The sequence below is a fragment of the Egretta garzetta genome, unplaced genomic scaffold, assembly GCF_000687185.1.
Source record: "Egretta garzetta isolate BGI_Z169 unplaced genomic scaffold, ASM68718v1 scaffold145, whole genome shotgun sequence".
Classification (NCBI taxonomy): domain Eukaryota; kingdom Metazoa; phylum Chordata; class Aves; order Pelecaniformes; family Ardeidae; genus Egretta; species Egretta garzetta.
In genome coordinates, this window is record NW_009259687.1 from 1,438,857 (window position 1) to 1,459,948 (window position 21,092).

At 49.5% G+C, this 21,092-nt stretch overlaps 2 protein-coding genes across 2 annotated transcripts in view; both read left to right on the forward strand.

Moving 5' to 3' along the window:
* The window catches only part of EIF2B3 (eukaryotic translation initiation factor 2B subunit gamma), a 100,210-nt gene extending 85,191 nt beyond the window's left edge, over window positions 1–15,019 (forward strand). Inside the window, exons 10-11 of the mRNA XM_035894191.1 lie at window positions 3,130–3,233; window positions 14,798–15,019. Of these exons, the coding sequence (XP_035750084.1) occupies window positions 3,130–3,233; window positions 14,798–14,850 (157 nt within the window). The 3' untranslated portion in view covers window positions 14,851–15,019. The remainder of the gene's footprint in view (window positions 1–3,129; window positions 3,234–14,797) is intronic.
* Window positions 15,020–19,651: 4,632 nt separating this feature from the next.
* PTCH2 (patched 2) overlaps window positions 19,652–21,092 on the forward strand; it is a 39,585-nt gene continuing 38,144 nt past the window's right edge. Inside the window, 1 exon segment of the mRNA XM_035894192.1 lies at window positions 19,652–19,844. Coding sequence (XP_035750085.1) covers window positions 19,652–19,844 — 193 coding nt within the window.

Here is a 21,092-nt window from a genome sequence, read left to right on the forward strand (position 1 = left end):
GCAACTTTGAGGACTAATAGCACCTAGCTGTTAAGCAAGGCAGGCACTGCAGCGGCTGTTTAAGCCAAGGAGAATAGAGCAGAGTGCTCTGAGATGTGATACTTACCCTGTAAGAGAATAAAAGTTTATTCCTTACTCTTCAACTTAAAAAAATAGTAAAAATTAAATAAACACACAAAATACTTCTCTTGGCAGGCTTTATAACATACTTATTTTTTAAAAAAAGGCATTTACAAGTGGTTTCAAAATGGCTGTGTTACATCTGTCAGCGGGTGAAGGGAACACCCACAAATTGTGTTTTTATCTCTTGAAGTTTTGTTCCACTTGAGCAATAAAAGCTGGATTCGTTGCTGGTTTGTGTGATTGGGGTAATCTGAGCGTTGAGTATGGTTTTAAAACTTCTGCAGTTGGTTGAGTTTGTAAGTTTTAAGAAACTCCTGGGGTGGCGGAGTTCTTGGGTTTTGTTTTACCCTGGCACCGGGGAAGGGTTGGTTTGCAAGCACCTGGCACAGACAAGTTCATCTTGGTTCCCTGGCCTGTCCCTCCCAGCAAATGGTTTGGCAGGAACCCCCCTTATCTTTGATGTTAATGTCATCAGCACTTTCTTGGTTACAATGCTATTCTTTCTCCAGGAGTTGAAAAACTATCCCCAAGTAGGCTCTGAACACACATCCAGTATTTCTCCAGCCTGAACTCCAGACCAACAGCTTAAATCCCCTCTCCGCTGGGGAATATCCTCCTCCGTGAGGATAATGCCAAGAGGTGTAGTGCACTCACAGCTGCTCTCGTGCTCAGAAGAAGTGATAGATGGTGGGAACCTAAAAGGTTGCAAGGGAAAGCTCTCATCTGACTGGCTCGAAGTGTTGAAGGAGGAGGTATTTTGGAGTATGCGTTCTGGATAGGAGCCATTTCAGTGGGAAATGAGCAACCTCTCCCATCGCCTTCACTAGTCCTGTTGAAAGCCAAGTCAGGATGGCAGCGGTGAGCAGTCCTCCCTCCACCGATTCACTCCCGAGCCCGGCTGTGAATGCAGAGTTGCTCTCGCTCTCAGCGACCACTCTTGCGCAAGATGATGGCCTGAGCTGCTGCGCAGGCACACGGAGCTATTGGAAAGGAAGCAGATCGTGACAGTGTGAGAGCAAAGGCAGGCGGGGGTCTGCTGTGTATCTTTGCCGCTTTTTATCTTATTAACGTGTTAGTAAAAACCTTGCCAAGGCAACCTGAGCTGGTTACTTGTAGCATAATTGCTCATATTGCCTCCTTGTAGGTCAGAGGAGGGGGAGTTTAAGCGAGTTAAAAGAATAATTGTTCAGAGGGGACAGTCTGTTCAAGGAGGGTCATAACTGCTAACCACTGCGGCTGAGGTCCAGTTTTATTGCTTTTACTCCTGCAGAATTAAAGCTGGTTTTGTGGGGCAGATGGTTTCTGCTCTGACTCACACAAGCAACGGAATTGTAACAAGTTTAGTGGCAAATTCTGTATACTATATAACAGTGAAGTGTAAGCAGGAAAATACTAGGGATTAATTTTAGGATCGTCAGTCTGGAAGTGAGGATTGATGTTTCTCTCTTCTCCTGAGGACCACAGCAGCTAGCTCTCCATTCAATACAGAATTGAGGCTCAGGGCTTTGACATGATACCAAAACCCCTCTATGCTGTTAGTTCAGACTCCAGGGTAACACCTGTGTCCGCGAGCCAGCCTGATGGTGCGGTGCAGATGTGTTTCACGAGTGCAATGAGTCGTGGTGACGCCTGTGACCAAGCTGGGGAATGGCTGCAGGTCATTCAGCTGTGGAACTCGCCATGCAGAAAGTCACTGAAGCCAAAAACTTCGGACAGAGATCAGCTGTTCAACTGAGGACAGCAAGAATATCCACAGTTGTGGTAGTTAACATTAGCAGAAATACTGGGGAGTAGATATGAAATGCCATGGTTCGCAGTGGGATTAATATGGGGGAGCAGCTTATCTGCATCTCTGGGGTTCTATATCTTGCTTTTACCTTCCTCCCAATCAGGTGGTTTTGATGTGTGTTAGACTTAGTATTTGAGAAACTCAGCAGCTGGATGCCTTCAAATTTTCTGTCCTTTGATGACTTCTGTCTATGTTTGCACATATGAAAATAGGGAAACAAATCATTTGCATGGTAGCTATTTTCTTCTCTGTAGCTTTGAAAGAAATTACATTTAATATCATTTAATGCCATTTAACACTACTCACGATGCTGAGTGAACAGCATTTCAGGACACATCACGGATACTAGTAAAGGTAAAGATTCACAACTTCCATTTTACTGCATAGAGGGGCTCCGACCAATGCAGTAACTCACTCAGTGTCTCTTAGCAGAGGAGTCACAAAGCCAGCACTTGGACTCTGAACTTCTTTCCTACCTGGACAATCAGATCAGCAGATTTGAAAGCTGGTTATCACAGATTCAAACACATTTTGGAAGAAGGTGACTTTTGCTAAAGTTCCATGCTATGTAGCATTTCAGACTTTGTGGTGTCAAAGACTACGTGAGTGTGAAGATGTCCAAGGCAGGTAGAGCAGATCCAGTGTGGTTTTCATTGGTTTAGTACTGCAGAGTGATTGTGTTTGGGTGCTTGAATGTAACATGAACAAAGCCAACCAGCTGAGGTACTGATCTGCCCCTTCTCACCACCCTTTCTTAATGCCTGACAAGCTGAATCGTTTGAAACGTCTCGGCAAAATTCACAGGGAAGGACTGGGCTGCTGCTCCTCTTTTTAACTGGGGAGCTGAGCTGAGAAGCCACCCAGACTGTCTGTGGAAAATATGAGACTTGATCCAGGTCCCAAGTCCCAGGCCAGTGTCCTGTCTATGAAATCCTCTGGCAACATTTGTTCTGTTAAGGAAATGTACAGGAAAGCTAGTCTAACAGGAGGTAAAACTGGAAACCCTTTCTTGCCCATTCTGACAGCTGGCATTTCATTTTTTTCAGCAACTGGGTGTGAGAATCAGGAGAATAATAGTGGAATTTTTGAGAAAAGAGCAGATCTGAACCTACTTACAGGATCATGCCACAGGCTCTTTACATGTTCTGGTAGACACCTTTGGTTTGTATCTGTCATTTTAAATTATTTTCTTGCTTTACTTTGTGCTTATGTTGTAGGTGCTGTCTTCAGGGCAGTGTTATTTGTCATAACGCCGTGATAGAGAAGGGTGCAGACATCAAAGACTGTTTGATTGGAAGCGATCAGAGGCTGGAAACCAAAGGTAAGTAGAGGAGCTGTATTTACAGTGCATTTGTAATCATTTGCAGAATTTCTTCCTCGAGATTTTACTCCTGCTTCTTCATGATGTGCCAGTAAACAGTGGCAGTTCTACTGTGTGGTGTCCTATAATATTAGGATTTGTTTTTCATGGAAAGTACAGCTTCTTGGCTTAAGAATAGCCCAGGGACTCGCTCCTCTGAAGTTGGCAGAAAAGCTCTGTTGTTGTTACAAAGAACAAGATTGGGTGCTGAGACAGTCTTTTCCCAGAGACCACAATTAGATCAGCCTGAAGTTGTCCTCAGCAGAAGGACTAATCTTGGTCAGTGTCAGAGGCGATGCAATCAAATTATTGATCACACGGACATCTTCTCTTTGTAGATGGTATCAACCCACGGTGCCAGTGTACTCCCAGTCACCTTGCTCCAAAGAAAAGCTCGAGGTGGAATATCATACTTGGAGCTCATTTACTAAATACAAAGGCAGCTACGTTCAGACCTGCTTTACTGCTATTAAATGCTATTTTAGGCCTTCGGAGAGGTCACAACTATGTGGCCCTCATTTGGGCAAAGTTAAGCCATCCAGTGGAAGTGTGCGTGGTGAGGGCTCGGTGGTAACCGCCTGAGTGGAGCTGTTGATTTCCTGCCCGAAGAGATAATGGGCAGGAAATGGCTGTCTGGGTGACTGCATCCCAAGCAGAGGGCTTTTTAATGAATATTTATAGTTGGGGTTTGGCAGATCCCTGCTCTAGGGTGTGGACTGAGGACAAAAGTGAGTTCCTCTGCAGGCTCCATGTGAAGTTATTTAGTCAGATCAGGATTTGTTTGCTCACTTTGTCTTTATGGGTGGATTCCCAATTGTAAGTGTCCTGACACCGAGCAGAAGGTTTGCACTTAACATAGTATAGTATAACCTGTTGTCAGCTATGCATATGACAAATTTTCCTTTAAATCAAAATTCAAAGTAAAAAAGACTTGTGAAAACAAAGCATTAATCTTGCAGTTGCAAGTCTTGGATACCGAAGGAAATACCCAGCAAGTGTTCTGTGCGCTGTGGTCTTGGTCCCTGTATACCAGACTCTGTGGCTACTCATGGCTTTGCCCATCATACCAGTCTGAATCAGTGGCCCTTGCGGGTTTCATTGCCCCCCAATCACTGAAGATTTGTACTATTCATGATGCTCCATCTGTGTCCTCCCCTGAGTATAGAATCATAGAATCATGGAATCATTTGGGTTGGAAGGGACCTTTAAGATCATCAAGTCCAACCAGAAACCTAATACTGCCAAGTCCACCATGTCCCCAAGTGCCACATCTACACACCTCCATGAATCTCTAGGAGAGCTGAATCAGGTCGCGTTTGGTTGTTAACCTACAGCGTGAACTATGAGGAGACGGGGTGTAGATTTAGATAATATTTTAGGAAATAAGAATATGTTTGATTTCTTTAATAGAGTATATCAAACAGAAATATCACCCTTTGACCTCGCTCACATCTGCTTCAATAGTCTCTTCCAGGGTGCAGATTCTAGTCTGGTTGGTTTTAGCATGGAAACCATTCTTTCTTGGTTGTCCTTGTCATCCTTGTCTGAATATTTTTCAGGGTTTGTAGATGTATTTGCAGGGAGAGTAACAGAACTGTAACCCATGGTTCATTTGCCCATTCTTGTAGAGTCTACTGCTCACCTCTCCAAATCTTAAACCCACTTCTTAATGAGTCTGTGGGCTCTCCAGTTAAACTCTTCAGAAATGTATGATTGACGTTAGCAAAGACACATTCAGGTAGATTATGAATACACCATTATGCTGAGCAAGAAAAAACAATAAAGCCTCAGTTCATTTCCCTGCCTCAGTTTCCTAACCATTCTGGAATTTCTTTGGGCTGGGGGTCAGGTTCTCCTCGGTGGTCTGGGATCTGTCTGCGAAGTTCATGACTTATTTCCTGAACTGTGGAGTCTTTCCAGCCCAGCATGTCTCTTCTGACCTTGGCTGGTCCCGTAGTAAACGGGGCCCTCTCTTTTTCGCTGTGAAAGCATGCCATGACTTCCTTTCCCCTGCCCAAGACTTCCTGTATCTTGTGCCAAGCTTTTGGTGTGGCCCTGTAAGTCTGTTTCCATATTCCCCCTTTCATCAAGACTTTGGCTGTGTTGTTCTGTTTGGTAACTTTTCCTTCTTCAAACTCGAGCCTCCATGGCCCAGTTAGAAAAAAACTAGTTCTCTTGGGTTGAAGCCACCTTTTGTTGCAAGCTGATCATACTTCAGCAGACGTAAGCGGTAGCAGCTGGCTGCTGACCCTAGTCTGGGAGTTACATGCTAGAAACCTCCTTAGCAAAGCTGCATACACCTTCCCAGAAACATTAAAAAAATAAAAATACAGCAATCCCTTATTCCAAAGCATCAGCCAGGGATTCATCAAAGGTAGAAATACCCCTGAATCATCCTACACAGCCCCAAGCAAATCCCACAGTTGACTTTGCTGCAGAACTGGCTGTGTGCTCCCTGCTCTGCCGTCTGAGTCCTGGCCACACTGCCCAGGCGGCTCGGGGTACAAGAGCTCTTTGAGCCAGTGGTGCACTGACCTCCTTTCATAAAATGAACTCCAGTCGCATGCAAGGAGGATGGCAGGAGAACAGCTACCACAAATGATAGGCAAACGTAACTCAAACCAGCTCTCATCCTTTTCCTTCTGCGGAAGAATATGGGCATATTTAGGGTGGTCCAAATAGTACAGCTGGGAGTAATGGGATTGAATTAAACACAATTTAGGTTGGCTATCTGGAACGTTTTCCTAACGATGTGGTCTGGTAGGCTGTGGGATAATCTCCCTGGGGACATGGTGGGAGACCTCATCACTTAATAATGGGCTTGGCAAAGCTCTGGACACCTAAATAGAGGGAACACTCCAACACTGCTTACTGGGGTAGATCAGATGCAGCCTATTACTTTCAACATGAAAAGAAAGTTAGAGACACGGGGGGGCAGGTAACTGTCAGCAGTGATGTCCCAGTCCTGTGTTGACTTCAGCCCTATCACAGCGCTGGCCAGAGATGGTACTTTTAAGTGCCCCTTAAAGTCAAGGTATGGAGTTTTATTAAAATTCTGGATTTGCAAGCTGTGCCTCCTGAGAGCCATACTATTCTCTTTCTACTACTTTTATTACCATGCTTAGGAAGCATCCACTTTCCTTCCTGTTTGATACTTTAATTTAAGGAATTTGCTAGCAGAGAATTAACAGATGGGCTTTGTGAAAGCTACCTCATGCAGGTAGCAGTCTGAAAAACATGTTGGTACCTAGGAAAAAGAAGGTAATTATTAAAGGGATAGGAAATGGCAGGCAGCAGTTCTGAAAGAACTTAATTGCACAGAGCATTCAATCACTGTTTCGAAGACAGTTATTAGGATCATGCTCCAGCCTTTTTGATGAACTGATTTTTAAAAAGAGCTCAAAACCAGCATGCACTCATTGAAGTTGGGCTAGAGAGAGGAAGTGCTGGTGATGGGCCAGCTGAGGAGTCAGATGAGCCCTAGAGTCAGTGAGTTCGGTTCCCAAAGGGAGTCTCTAGGCTGAATTCAGCAGGGAGTACGTTATATATATGGTATAGCTTAGCCAGGAAGAGACATATACAGTTAAGTGGCCTAACCTTTCTTCAAAGGAACACCAAGAACAGAGATGGTAAAGACACAAACATAGGATAAAACTAGCAAAACTGACACAACTCACCACCATATCCCTCGCCTTCATCTCTGTTGTCGTTGAGGCAGGAATGTTTTATGTGCATTGGTTATTAAGGAGCCAATGTCATTTGGGGACAGCTTGAATCATTGCACACCCAAAAAGTGTGTTACAGCAGTGTCGTTGCCACAAAGCTGTGTTCAGAAAGGGAAAAAAAATACCAGCAGCCAGGATGCTGATGTAATCTTAGCTTGGTATGCTGGTACATGCTTACTAGTAGCAATATCTCTTGTGCCCAGACTGTAGACTAAGATTTCACTGTATTTGTTCCTGTGAAGTTTGTATGCCATCATATATTTTTATTTTCCTTGGTGCCCTGACACAGTCAACACCCAGAATGAGTAGTGCTGGCTGAAGGGGGGGTGGGGTGTCCATATTCCACATTTTCCTGTCTTTTTTCAGTTTGTGCCTGAAATATTAACTATTGTACACTATGCAAGAGACAAGATCCTTCCTTTCTATGGCCTTCCTGCGACATTTGTTATCTTAACACTTCACAACTGTTAACAACCTCATTTGCACCTCCTCAGTATGAACATGGCTGGGTTTTCTTCCTATTTTACAGCGACCTGAGAGTCAGGGAGATTCTGATCATCCGCCCGTTCATTTGGACTGGCCAGCTTAAGTGCTGAAGTTGCGTGTTGCATGTGGCATTTCCTAGCTGTTAGAGACTTGACATTTTAGCCTTAGCATTTGCTTTGTATATGTTGGGAGTGAAGGTTCAGTCCACTGAAAAAAAGCCCCAGTTTTATTATACAGGATGATGTTGGCCCTTGCATGAATCATCAGCAGTGTCAGAAACTTGAACTCCGTTTTACAGCTTTCTGCTGCTTCAGCTGATGGGAACTGATAGTAGTGGGTCATCTTCCTTAAGGGGAGCTGGATCTGCAGTGGGACAAGAGAAATCCTTTGCCAGGAGGTTTCACAGGTGCCCATGGGCATCAGCAGCCCTGAGATCCACTCCTGGTGCTGGGAGGGGGAGGCTGTAGTTACTGTGGGCTTTACTGCTCCTGCTTCCAGCATCAGCCTTTGGGCCCCAACTGTATCACCTGTGTCCTACCTGATCCTGACTCCTGCTTCACAGCTCCCCATTACGGCTTTGTCCCAGGACCAGTCTCATCCCATTCCCAGCCTTCTCTTTGTTTTTTCCTCTAGTCTTTGCCCTGTGGAGATTCTTGTTTTTCTCTCTTACTTGAATATTCCCAGACACCCACCTGACTCCTCTGGTCTGACCATGGCTGCTATTTCCAGTACCCTTGCCTAACAGTCCCATGCTACATTTCCCATCTGGCACTTGCCCCCTGCTTTGAGTCAGACTGCATCCCTTTCCATACTGCCGTTGTGCCCGGGCAGGATCATTCTGGGCACAGGAGGGAAGTGTTTCTGTGCCGAGTGCTGCACTGGTCTGCAGAGCAGGGGTACAAGCATGGGGGAAGCCCTGCCTTCCTCCTGCGCTTCCATGGTCGAGAGTGCTCACTGCAGAGTCTCTGGAGCTTTTAGCTGCCCTCCTGAGAACATGTGCAAACTGAGATTTTTTTTTTTTTCCCAGAGGCTTATCACGTAGCCAAAACTGTGTGGTTTCTCACAAGAACAGAAAAAGGCACATATCCAGTAAGGACTGGCTCCCGTTTCCGATCATTTTCCAAGTCCTGTTCCAAGCTTGGAGTCCTAGGACTTCTCAATGAAACAGAGTAAGATTGTTTTATTTTAATGAGGGCCAAAGAGCACATTTTTCTCTAATGTCATCCTCTGAAGGCAGGTACAGTTTATGAAACCTCCCCATATGAATGGGTGACTGCTTGTGAGGATGCTTCACCCCAGCCAAGATTTAGCAGGATAGGGACAGGAAGGAACTGAGGGACTTTCTGATGCTCTCGCTGCATTCAAGTAGGGGCGAGCATCTGCTCTTGCAAGATGCTGAGTACCTCCTGGTGAAGTCTTCAGGAAGTGAAAACACTTAACACGACACAAGGTTGGGATCAGAAAGTGTGCTGCAGTGCAGATGCGAGTTAGGAAAGTTTGTGAAGAACAGACACAGACTAAACAGTGCACACAGGCATAGTGTGCACTGGGGTGCAAGACGAGCTGGAGGTGATGCAGGGATGGTGTAAATTCATAGCAAAACTGAGAGGCCCGTAAGATTTGCTCCCTAAAGTAGTTTAACTACTGAGTGTCTGTGACAAAGATACTGTTGGCAGTTAAAATAAATAGTTGTCATTTTTGTTTCAGTCTTAAATTGTCTTAAATAGTTGTCATTTTTGCTTCAGTGACTATGCTGTGACTACATTTCTAACTGATCCTAATAAGCCGCTTTCCCAAGTTGTATAAAAATGGTTTATGAGTTCTGGCCTCAGCAGTGGCATAAAACTTCCCCAGAATATCCATCCAGCGACGCTTTGTCCTCCCCGTTGCCACTGGGGACTGTCACAGTTGTGCACCCTGTCATTCCGGCCAGGGAAGTTCAGGCTTCCTGAGTGAGTGGGTTAAACGAGCTGCCACATTCGCAGCATGTTGATTGTGAAGTCTGCCCATAAGGCAGCAGTTCGTAACCTTGTGGAAATATTTTTACATGCTCCACACAGAGAAAATAACCGCTTGTGCTCAGCCACATGAAAGAGCCAGGAAGAACACCCTGATGGATGCTGAGAAAAGAAAGGGACCTCTACTTGCATCCAGCACAGCGGGCAGCAGTGTCCAGGCAAATACGGCATCTCTGCCACCTTTGCAGGAAGTGTGGACAGAGCCTTTCAGACAGATGTTTCTGAGATCCCTGCTCACATTTGCTGTGAGGTGGTGATAGCCCATGGGAGCACAGCAATCAGTAGAATCCAGTCCCTTTCTTAAACACCTCGCTAGGACTCTGCCCCAATACTAGGACTCCAAGGGTGCCTCCCTCCCCAAGGAGCTTGCTGTCTCAGGCACATCCCCAGCTCTTGGTCTCCTCTTCCCTTGACTAACCTTTCTCCTAAGACCCTGACAGATCACTTTCCCGTACACCTCTCTTTCCAGTTCCTTCACTCCCCCCACCCATCTGCTCCAAGCCACAGTAAATTCATCTCTCTTTGGGCACTGAATTCAGCGTTGCATTTACTTTTGCGCTCCCAAGACACGTCTGTTCCCCAGATGGGTTTGAAGGCAAATGGGTTAATGCTGGTTGACCTGTGAGAACAGCCTCAGCTGAACCAGGTGAGCAGAGCACTGTTGCTCGGCGTGAGCGTGAGGCAGGAGCGATATCTCTACTGCCCGCCTGTTCTGGGCTGGAGGCCCTGGCTGTGGGCCAGAGCTGATCTGCCTGAAGCTACCACCAGCCCCATTCCCGTGCCCCTGGGGTGAGTTGCACATCCCACCCCTGGGAGCAGCTGGGGCACCCAGCGCATGGGGAGCGTGGCTCCTGGAGACCTGCGGGCTCAGCTGACAGCTGCTGCGCTTGGGACAAATCTGTGAGACACTCCTGGCCTTTCGGGCCACAGCGTAAGTAAAGTGTGGCTGGCAAGAGAGCAGGCCTTGACTGGAAAGCCCCACTGCTCTGTAAACACAAACAAATCAGCCCCCATCACCTGCTTCCCTTCTTTATCTCTACATGTAATTTAAAACACCCTCCAGCCTCCCAAAGTCAAGCTTCAGCTGCTTCCCATCCCCTTAAGCCCCTTTAGTTCCTCCCCCCCCGCCCCCCCCCAACCTGGCTGCTTTTCCAGGGCCAACCATCACTGCAGAGACAAGTTGCTCTTCTCTCCCACTCTCTGATCCTTTCTGTCCTGGGTGAATGTGGTAGGAACCACCCACGGCGTGTTTTCGTGCATGCGTTTCTGCAGCCACCCCTCCCCCCGCCTAGTTTTTTAAGTTAAACTATCTCTTGCTTTAAAGAGAGCAAATACACAGCAGTGGCTTTCATCACTGCTGTATAATAGAGCAGTAATTCTGTGCCAGGGACTGTTTTCTATTTTATTTTAAAGGGTTTATAAAACAGTGTATGTAATTGAGTGAGTAAACTGAACGTTTTCTGGAGCCCCTGAGGGCTGGAACTTCGTGGTGGTCCTGGGCCTAGGCCCTAACCTTTTTTTTTTTCTCTCTCTCTTCCCCCCCCTTTCCCCTCCTTCCCCTCCTCCTTTACAACCCGGCGTTGCCACCAGCAGCAGCAGCAGCAATCTGTCTGGGGCTAATTGAGCAAACAACAAGGAGATGCTTTCACATGGCTTTTAAAGGAATGCTCCGGCATCCCCTTTCTGTAAGCAGCTTGGCAGGAACCTGCCAGGAAGGCTGGGGAGCGCTGGGTCCCCGGCCCCCAGCCTGCTGGTGGGGTTTGTGCTGGGCTGCCCAGTCATTTCCGCCCCTCTGTTTATTTGCATTACAATTTGTTTTTAGCCAAGCACCAAAAGCTGCACTGCTCCCCTGCTCTCTAGCTCTCCTTGCCTTGTGCGTATGTTTTTAAGGGGCTAGTGTACAATATGTGTAAACAAATGTCTTCCAAAGCAGGAACGCATATATAACAAGTGACAGGTTTTTGATTTACACTCTGTAAAATCTCTGTGGACACTCGGTTCAAGCACCCAGGCTGACTTCAGGCTGGGCTGCGTCAGCAAGTTGAAGCAAAGTGCTAATCAGGAGGTTGAATGTGTTGATCAGCTCTGGATTTGCTTAGCACCAGATGCTCCCAATCTGAGAAGATCTAGTTGAACATGATTTAAGGTTGCAGAGTCCAACTCTTAGGCTTTCTGAAAGTCCTTTCTCTAATCCCTCTTCTTTCTCTGTGGGCTGAATGCATCTGTAACCCTGCCAGTGTCAGATAAAAGGCAGCCTGGTAAGAAATCCCTAATGGGGAGCTGGGGAAGGAGAAGGGAGCTGAACAGCTAAGCATGTGAGGTACTTCTCCCTCCTCCCCCAGAGTTTCAGGCAGAGTTTCTGCATGAACTGAGCTTGCTGGTACCAGCCAGAGCCACTGGCAACTGGCAGCTACGGCTGATAATGAAACGCTATCCGCAGCTCGGCTCTCTGGCACACACAGTGGAGTCTGAATTCCCTTCCCTCCTCAAGGAGGGCTTTGGGAAGGGAAGAGGGAAGCGGGGTGAATCCTTATCTGCCTATTGCATCCCCTGGGGGTGCGGAATCGGGCTTTGTTTCTAGCAAAACCATTCCCTTTATCGCTTAAAAACTTTCTCGAGGATTTGAGGCAGGCACATTCATGTGTTTTCTTTTAGCCTGTACAAGGAGAAATGAGTTTGGTGATTTAACAAAAGTCTCTGAGGTAGCAGTGACATACCAGGCAGGCTGTGTGTGCCCGCTTCGGGGAATCTGGGCCACACGGATCCAGGAGACAAAACAGGCAGAGGAATGGGAGATGAGGGGATGCATGCTCTGATTTCCCCTGTGGCTTTGGCCACTGAAACTGCCTAAACTCACTGCTGCCTGAGTTTCCCTATGGGAATGCTGCTATTTGCCCACTCTCGAAAAGCGTTTTGAACTCATCAGGTGTAAGGCGGCTACAAGCATGTCAGTAAAAAATGCAAATAGTTGGTACCACCTCTGCAACAAAGTATGGGACGGGACCCATCCCAGCTCTGCACGTTTAGGACAGTGCAGGATGCTGTCTGAAATGAAGCAAGCAGTTCCTTATTAAAAAGTATTGCTACAGATAACCTATATATAGAACCATAAATTGACATGGCTTTCATAAGCCTAGATGAAGGCATGTTTAATCTGCAGAAGCATAACGTAATTACTCTCTTTGGATGGTAGCCAGAGTCTTATTCACATCACAGAAATCAACATGATAGGTAGACTGCTTGGAGGAGGTTCAGGAATGGAGTCACAGGAGTTGCTACAGGGCCTGTTTGAGATATATTGGGAAAGTTGTTGGGGGTGAGGAATGCTATAGCGAGAACTGCTGCAGGTTGGATTTGAGGTACCTTGGCAAAGCTGTGTGGGGTCTGGGGCGGGAGGAGAGAGGCACTGAAGGCTGGACTTGGGGCTATTGGCAGAGCTGTGCTGGAGAGGTTGTGTGGTGCTACCTACATCACACTTGCACCTGGCACTCGTACAGTCAGTCCCTCATTTTCCTGAGCGCTGCATCCACCTCTGCTCGTCCTGCCCAAAGTGCTGGAGATTGGGCTCCACGTTCCAACCTCGAGCTCCGAGATGTTAATGTGAGGCTCCAGGATTATCAGTTGTCACTAAATATCCTGAGCAAAGAACTAGATGACTTGATCTGATCCTTAAAGTGAGAAGCAGCTGCTTGATCTCCTCATTTTTGCCTTCATGAAGGGTCTCTGAAAGGCGGTCATGTGGCTAACCCAACTCTGTCCCCCAGGCTGAGGAGACAGCAGGATCCACGTGATTGTGGGGTCGGGGTTGTAGTGGGGAATTGTCTTGCCATAGTCCAAAACTCCTTGAAGTTGATAGAGCAGTTTTTCATCAAACCTTTTCTGGAGCAATGTTTTGCATGATGCAAAGGTAATGTCTTGAATTTTATACCAAGAGAAGCATCGTGTTGGTCCAGCCAGTTTGAGGATTGCCAGGAATTCCTTCATTTAGCCAAAGGTGGCACGTTTGTTGTTTTGCAGTAGTCTTGCAAAATCCACTCCCCTGAGGGGAGGAGTTTTAGGTGGGTAAATAAAACACAACTCGTTATTTCCATCATCCTTGGCTATCCACCCCCATGGCTGTGTAAGGTGTGGGAGACAACACAGCCTCCATCCCTACAGCACCTCACAGGCCTTGATGCTTTATCCCAGGCTCCAGAGCTGATTGTTATTCCTAATGTGCAGAAGGGGAAATGGGAGAGCCTAGGGGCATGGGTCAAACCACCTGAGCTCCGCCTGAATAGGTGTGCAGCTCCCAGAGAGCAATTTCATTCACTGCCTCCCCCCACAGTACCCTGAGGACACCCACTGTGAGCACACCGGCTTTGTGTCACGCTCTGAGGCCACATGCCTGGGGTTTTTAGGCGCTGGGCTTTCAGTTGCGTGTTTTTATTATTTTGGCTTTAGATCCCTTATTTGCAGTCCTTCCCTGACAAGCTGCTTTTGCATTTTAAAGGGAAGGCTCTTTCAGTACCGTGCATTAACAGCTCTGGGCAGGGACTGGCACGTTAATGTGTCCACTGGGGCTGTGCAGAGCTCCTGGGAACAGGCAAAGGAGTGACCTTGTAGAAACGGCCCCTCCGACAAATTTGCTCCACAGGAGTCTGAGGTGGGCTGTCCGCCCTTCCCCTCAGAGATGGTAACTGTGCTCAGAGACCTTGCTTCACACGGATGCTTTTGGAGAGGCTCCGTCCAGATTTTTTGCATTCAGGAGGGAGAAGTCAGGTTTAAGTTAAAAAAAAAAAAAGAAAAAGCCCTTTTTTTGTCAGCTGCCAGGGTTGAGTTGGGATTGCTGAGAGGATCTCATGCTGCCTCGGTGATGGCGGCCCCTCTCCTCCCCAATCTCTGTGCAGTTTGAGGGCACACAGCACACTTTAGGGCCAGCGTGGGTTACTCGTCTTTAATTTTATGTCAGATCTCCATGTTGGATGTCGATGGTTCTTTGCCTCAACCCAGGTGTACGCCTGTCAGCAGCAGCTGTGACTTCTGTCGGGCCTCTTTTGTTTAGTAGTGACACGTACGTATGAAAACTCTCATTAGAGAAGCCGCCTGATGTTTAGTCAGTTGTTTAGGCTTTTGCCATGTGTGTGGGATACTGTCGGAGAGATGCCGAAGGCCAAAGAAAGGCAGCGAATCCATGTTCGAGTCCCCAGAATCTGCTTTCCTCATTTGTTTTAAAGTTGCAGATTTGAAAAATGCAAGGTCTGAAGCACTGCTGCAAAACTCAATTCCTCTTCTTTTCCTCCCTCTCTCTTTTCAGCCAAACATGTTAATGAAGTCATTGTGGGCACCGAACAGCTGATGGAGATATAACCCAAGTAGGTTTTAAGGATGATTTTATGGAAGCCAGCAGCAGAACCAGATGTTCAAGCATCGTAAGATCATCCGTACAGATCAGTATTGGCACGGTCTACCCTGTCATTGCTCCTTTCCTGTTCAGCTTTATATTTATGTCTCAATAAAGAAGTATTTACAGAGCGGTGTGTCCGTCAGCCCCTCCCCCCCTCATTGGGATGCACGCGGGTTTGTGCCGGGTAATATCGGTTCCTGCGCGCCCGGCGAACGCACTGTACTTTTCCAGCAGAGGGGAGAGCGGGGACCACACAGACTGTGCCCGCTCCAAAGAATGACTTAGCCGCCCTCCCTGCAATGTAAACCACGTCCCCGCAGTCCTGCGCCACCGTCCCCGAGCTGGCAGAAACCACTCGGGATACTGCTTGCGCACCTCGGCAGCGCAGCAGGCGGGCAGCGAAGCACACCGGTAACGCCGGCTGCTCTTTGCAGCCCGGCAGCTTCACCAGCTGCCGCCTCCTCTTCCTCCTCTCTCTCTCTCTCTCTCTCATGATGCTGCCCCGTAGCGCAGAAGTGTTTAAGCTTCGCCTCTTCTGTAATGCAGTTGAGGAGTTTGGCACCCATTTCCATCAGGGCTGAGTCTGGTCCATTACTTTGAAATCCTGCCCAAGAGCAAGTATGTGAGAGGGCTGGGGAGCATGGGGGGGAAGTGGGGCGTGAGCAGTGGGTGCTCTCTGCCTTATTTTGATGGTTCTTGCGCTTGTCGGTCTGCTGTTCCTACTCCCGACAGGAGGTCCCTCCCCACATCTAGGTGATCTGTGGACGACTGTACCTATGTTGTCTGTGAGATGAGTCGAGCGTGCTAATGTGAAACGCACAGCCTTGTGGTCAGGGCTTGTGCCAGGATTGTAAAGCACCTGGATGGGATTGAAACACAAGCTGTTCTTTAACGTTTATAAATTGGACGCAAGTTCCTACCTAGAAGCTGTTTATTAGAATCTAGTAGGATTCAATGGGACATTTATCTGCCCTGGCAGTTTGACATCCAGAGTTGCGTACAGCAACTGGCTGGGATGATGTTTCATTAACCGAAGTGATAAATGTTAAATGTGTGCTTCATGGGCACAGGTGTCCCCCGAGGAAAATTGCTGTTTCCTAGCTAATTTGACAGGAGAGAGATTATAATCCAGACATTCCCTGCGTTTCATAAACAAAATCCCTCCTCTAAAGGACCAGGCTGGAATGGAAAGTACGGGCAAGGATGAGCTTCGAGGCCCTTGACCAGCTGCAGAAAGAAGAAACGCGCTGCAGTTCAGCTCCGGCTTTGTGCTAGGGGTTTTGCCTTGCGTATGTGCGCAAACATGTTCCGAAGGTACGAAGCCTTTTTCATCCCAGGATCGCAGAGGCTTTACAAAGGTTAATTAAAGAGAGTTCTTGTCTCTGTGTGCGGCAAGGGAGCGAGGCATCCATTTTGGGTGTGTAGAAACAGAGCGGAGCGTAATTACCTGGCTTTGCATTTTACCAGAAGGCTGTGGCAAAGCCGAGAGAAGTCCGCAGGGACTTTGACTCCCGGTCCTTTTGCTTAAACATAAAGCCCTCTCCCTCTCCATTTTTAGGATACATCTTAACTTCTGAGAAGTCTGCAGCCCCTCACTTAACAGCTACAGCTTTATCTCCTTGTGCCTTAATTATATGTTGAAGTCTCAATCCTTTTGTTTAGCTAATTTAAGAAGAGGGTGGGGGGCTCTTCACTGTGTCGGTTAGAATTTAGCATTAATTTAGTGTTCTCTGACACTTGAAAACCTGGCTGGGATTTGAGGCGTTTTTCTTTTCCTTTTTGCCTTTTACGACCTGCAGGTGTTTGGTGTGAGATAAAAGTAGATCCCAAAGTGAGATTTCACAGCACAAATTATCAAAGTGAAGATTCACTCTTGATGTAGTCTACGTGTGTGGCAGTAATTATGAAAAATAATTCGGGATAATAGGGCCTTCAGGAATCCTAAGGCGGGCACTGGGAGGTTAACCCTTCCTCATCTATCCTGGTCTCCACGCCGCTGTCATCATCAGGTGAGCAGATGATGGATTGAGTCAGGCAACTTTGCAAACCGAGTGATAAACGGTACGGTCTTCGAGAAAATCAGGGAAGCGACCGAGGAAAGGAAGTTCTGTTCTCAGAGAGTTTTGGATATGACTGGTCCTAGGTCATACAGAATTTCGGGAAGGTGTTACTGGTGCGGGCTGCTCACCAGCTTTGAGGAACAGGTCACCTCAGATAGCAAGTGAGTCTCCTCGCTTTGCTGCCTAGGCAGCTGGGCGTTACAGCCTGTGCCTACCACGGTGCTGCGAGCACCAAGGCGGTGCTTTATAGGCCACGTTTCTCTGAAAAGATGGAGCTTCCCAGCTCTGTAGACGCTGGTGCTTCCTGGACAGGCTTTGTCCTAAACGCTTCCTCGGCAGACGTACAGCTGGGGTTGCTGTGAGAAGGTTGTTGCATCTGCACGTGGTAAGGCAGAGGCTTGCCATGATGCCCAGTGAGGTCCCCAGCCGGCGGCAGCACCTCTGGCTCCAGGGTTTCACCGAGCGGTGTCCTGCCAGCAGCTCCTGAAAGGCTTTTTCAGTGACCAGGGCAGCGGGCTGGCGTGGGTGCACAGCCCAGCAGCAGTGTGTGCGCACACCTGGCCTGTACTTCTTCCTGTGGGTCCTACACCCCAAGCACACCGTGACAGGGGCACCTGAAGCTCCGTCCCCTTGCCCAGGCTTCTGCAGGAGGTGGGCACCGCTTGCAGCAGCTCTGCAGCAAGGTCCTTCCCACAATCTTTGCAGCCAAGCCCATTTGCAAAACATAGATTTGGGACAAGCATTTGCTGGGCAGTTGCAGATTCCCAGAGCCATGGCTCTTGTCCCTCAGCTGTTCCTGTTTGCTTTTGTAGGTGACTGTTGTGATCTTTCAGGAGGCAGCAGCAGCTCATCTGCACTCAAACCCAAGTGGATGGTTCCCATCTTCCTGGCAGCCTTGGAGCAGAGCCAGGAGAGGGGGAGGAAAGCAGCCAGCCATTCCCAGGGACAGTGGGCTTCCCACCCCGGCAGTGTTCAAAGGGACACAAAACCTTCTTTGCACCAGGCTTTGATCTCACTTTTGGGACAGCTTTTTGGCTTGTGGACAGGAAGGGGAGAGGAGGGCCAGGCTGAGTGGTCATATGGCCTCAAGTCTGCAGGTCTGGGTCCCCCATCACCAGTCAAGCTGACACTGTGTGTGCAGCCCTAGCAATAGGAGTCTCCTGAACCTCTTGGAGCTGGGCATCACGAGGACTCACTGGTCGTTTACTGCCTCCAGTCCCCAAGGTTTATCATGCAGAGCCATGTTGCTTCTGCTGGCTTCTGCCCCTTGCTTTCCTTCCTCTGGCTACCTGGAGAGAGTGGTTTTCCCCAAGTCCTGCCCATCCTTTGGACTTTGCTGGCGGGACCCTCTTGTCCCAGGAGACCAGAATTTTCCTTATGAAACCCTGCAGGTCTGGGGAATGTCAGTGTTTCCAGGAGGTGCTTTGCTGCCTCCACGCGGGTCCAAGTCCACAGCAAGGCCAGTGGCTGGCTCTGGTCCCTGCCCTGGTGTCTTGCTAGGGGCAAGGTTAGATCAAGCCCCCAGTGGGGCTCAGAGAGGAATCTTCTGCACCGACAGCGATGATGTGACGACTGCATGTTGCACAGTGCGTGGCGTAACCCGCCCCCCAGGTACTGCCGGTGGCAGGACACCGTGGTGGCCATCGGTGCTGCCCTCCTGTCACACATGGCCATTCCTGTGGCCTTTGGTCACCTGTTTTAAAGGACCGGAGGCTGCAGCGGGCCGTCAGGGCTGGGTCCGTGGCATTACAGGCTGCCCATCGTGCCCCGTCCCAGCCCCCCAGTGCCGTGGCAGAAGCACAGGGGTGCAGGCCCCTTCTCACTGGGCCACCCACAGGGTTAATTCAGGGACATGGAGGTGCCCTCACCAGGGTACAGCACCCAGCAAACCCCCGAGCATCTCTACAGCAGCCAGCCCGCGGAGGCTCGCTCGCTTGCAGCCGGGCGGCTGATTTCTGGATCCTGTTGGTTTTCACTCCATCTCCCAGGAGCCAAGGTCCACAGCCGTGCCTGTGCCTCCCAGACGGGCCGGCAGACGAGAACTTCCTTCCAGGCCCTATAGACAGACATTTTATATACGTTAAAAATACGTGTGTATATAAATATGGAAAGCAAGAGCTTGGGAGAGCTTGAGTCTAAATAAACTTGTATGTTTAAGGCTTTTAAAATGCTAATGCTGAATTTCAGGGGAGGGGGGACGCAAGGGGATTGTTGGACTGAGCACCAAGACAGCTGATGAGCTTGGATCGGTGCCTTTACAATTCATGGAAAAATGGGATAGTTTGGGAAGGAAAAAGGGATTTTCTTGTTTTTGTTTTTGGTAGAAAATAAAAGAAGCTGCCTTCTTATTTGCCTCCCTCCCCCAGCGCCGGAGCAGCAAGCGACTGGTGTTGTATGCATAAGCTATTCCTTTGTGCAACATCTAAATGGTTAATTGTGTTTGAGGAAGATGTACGGGCGAATGGAGGGACCACCCAGCAAGAGACAGACAAGAAAGAGCGATCTCTGAAATGTTTAACCAGAGAGAGAGCAAAGTTGTTTAAAAATATTTAATTTACAACATTCCACACTGCTGATTATAAATTGGCCGTCCAAAAACACTGCTGCATGCGGGGAGGGATCCAGGCAGCATGAAACAAATTCTTGTGATTGTTTTTCCTATCTTCCTCCCTCCTTTCCTTGGGGAGTTTAACCCCGTGGCAGGATGTGGGTCGCCCCAGGCGGGGAAGGTGGCGACCGCCCGCCCGCTGTCCCTCAGGACCGTGGTCTCCGGTGCGAACACCTGCGCCCGGGGCTGGGGCACAGCCGCCTGCGGGCGCTGGGAGGGCTGGAAGGGACGGTGAGGAGCGACCGACCGGCGATGCCTGCGGCGGTGACGGGCACGTTTGAGATGTCCGGTGGGTAACAGCCCCGCAGACCCATATCTCTGATTTTCACCCCAGCACCAGGATTCTCCCAAAGCATCCAGGGAAAGGAAAGCTGGGAATCCCTTGGCTATGGGTTGGGAGACTCAGGGAGCCAAGCCCAGCGAGGCTGCGCCACTCATGAGAGGTCCCTCACCACCGTGATGGTGCCTGCTCTTCGGGTCGGTGGCACTCGGCCACGTCGCCCAGCCATTCCCAGCAGTGTCGGGAAGGAGCCGGGACCTGGGCCCTCGCAGGGCCGTTGAGCAACAGCAGCGTCTCCCCCCGCTCGGACCTTTTTGCAAAGGGGGTGGTTGGTGCCGGATGCCGGGAAGAAGGGATTTGGCCGTGCTTTGCTTGCGGCTGCCGCTGATCCGCGCTGGCTTCAACGCACCCGGCAGCCCTGGCTCTGCTCTCCCCCCGTGCGAGGGGCTGGGGCTGCTCTGTGAGGAAGGACGGTTCCCTCTGGGTGGTGGCCAGGCCATCTCCCCCATCACCTGGGGATCGCTCCTGCTCCCACCACGATGTCCTTTCCAGCCTTCATAGCCCCTGTTCCCCCCATGGCGAGGGAGGTCTGGGAGAGGAGGCTCCTGGGCTCCTTGCTGTGCTGCCCTGGGGAGATCGGGCAGCTGAAGGATGCACGTGGTGGGGGTCAGCCCCTTCTTCCCCAGCCAGCACCAACCTTGCCACCGTCCACTCTCACAGATGTCACTCGAGGGGTTGGAGAGCCACCATGCCCGGAGGGTGCTGGGCAATGGGGGAGATGCACAGCCCCCTGGCCGGTGACCCCGCACTGCAGAGGGGATCTGACCAGAGCTGGGGGACAGGAGGATGCAAGAGGAGCCAGGATCCGAAAGCAGTGGCTGCTCTCACTGCAGATCCCTCCTTGGCATCTCTTTGCAGATCCGGCCTTGGAGAGTGAAAGCTCGGGTGCTTTCACACCCCTGCTGCCCCAGGACCCCAGCCATGCAGCCAGCCCCCCAGCAGCCCGGGGGAGCCCAGCCAGCAGGGACGGCAAGGGTCTCGCCTGCTCCTGCTAGCTCTCCTGGCAAGAAGGGGGCACAGAGAGGGCTGCAGGGCTCTTCGCCGGGGATTCCCACAAGTTTCCTAACCCCTAATCAGCCGGGAAGCCTCGCCGGCCACCTGGGCGCTTCCTCGCGTGCAGCGAAGGCCTGTGACAGCCCGAGGAGCCGGGGTGGGTTTGGCTGCTTGCCCCAGTGGCGAGCTCGGCTCTCGGTGGCT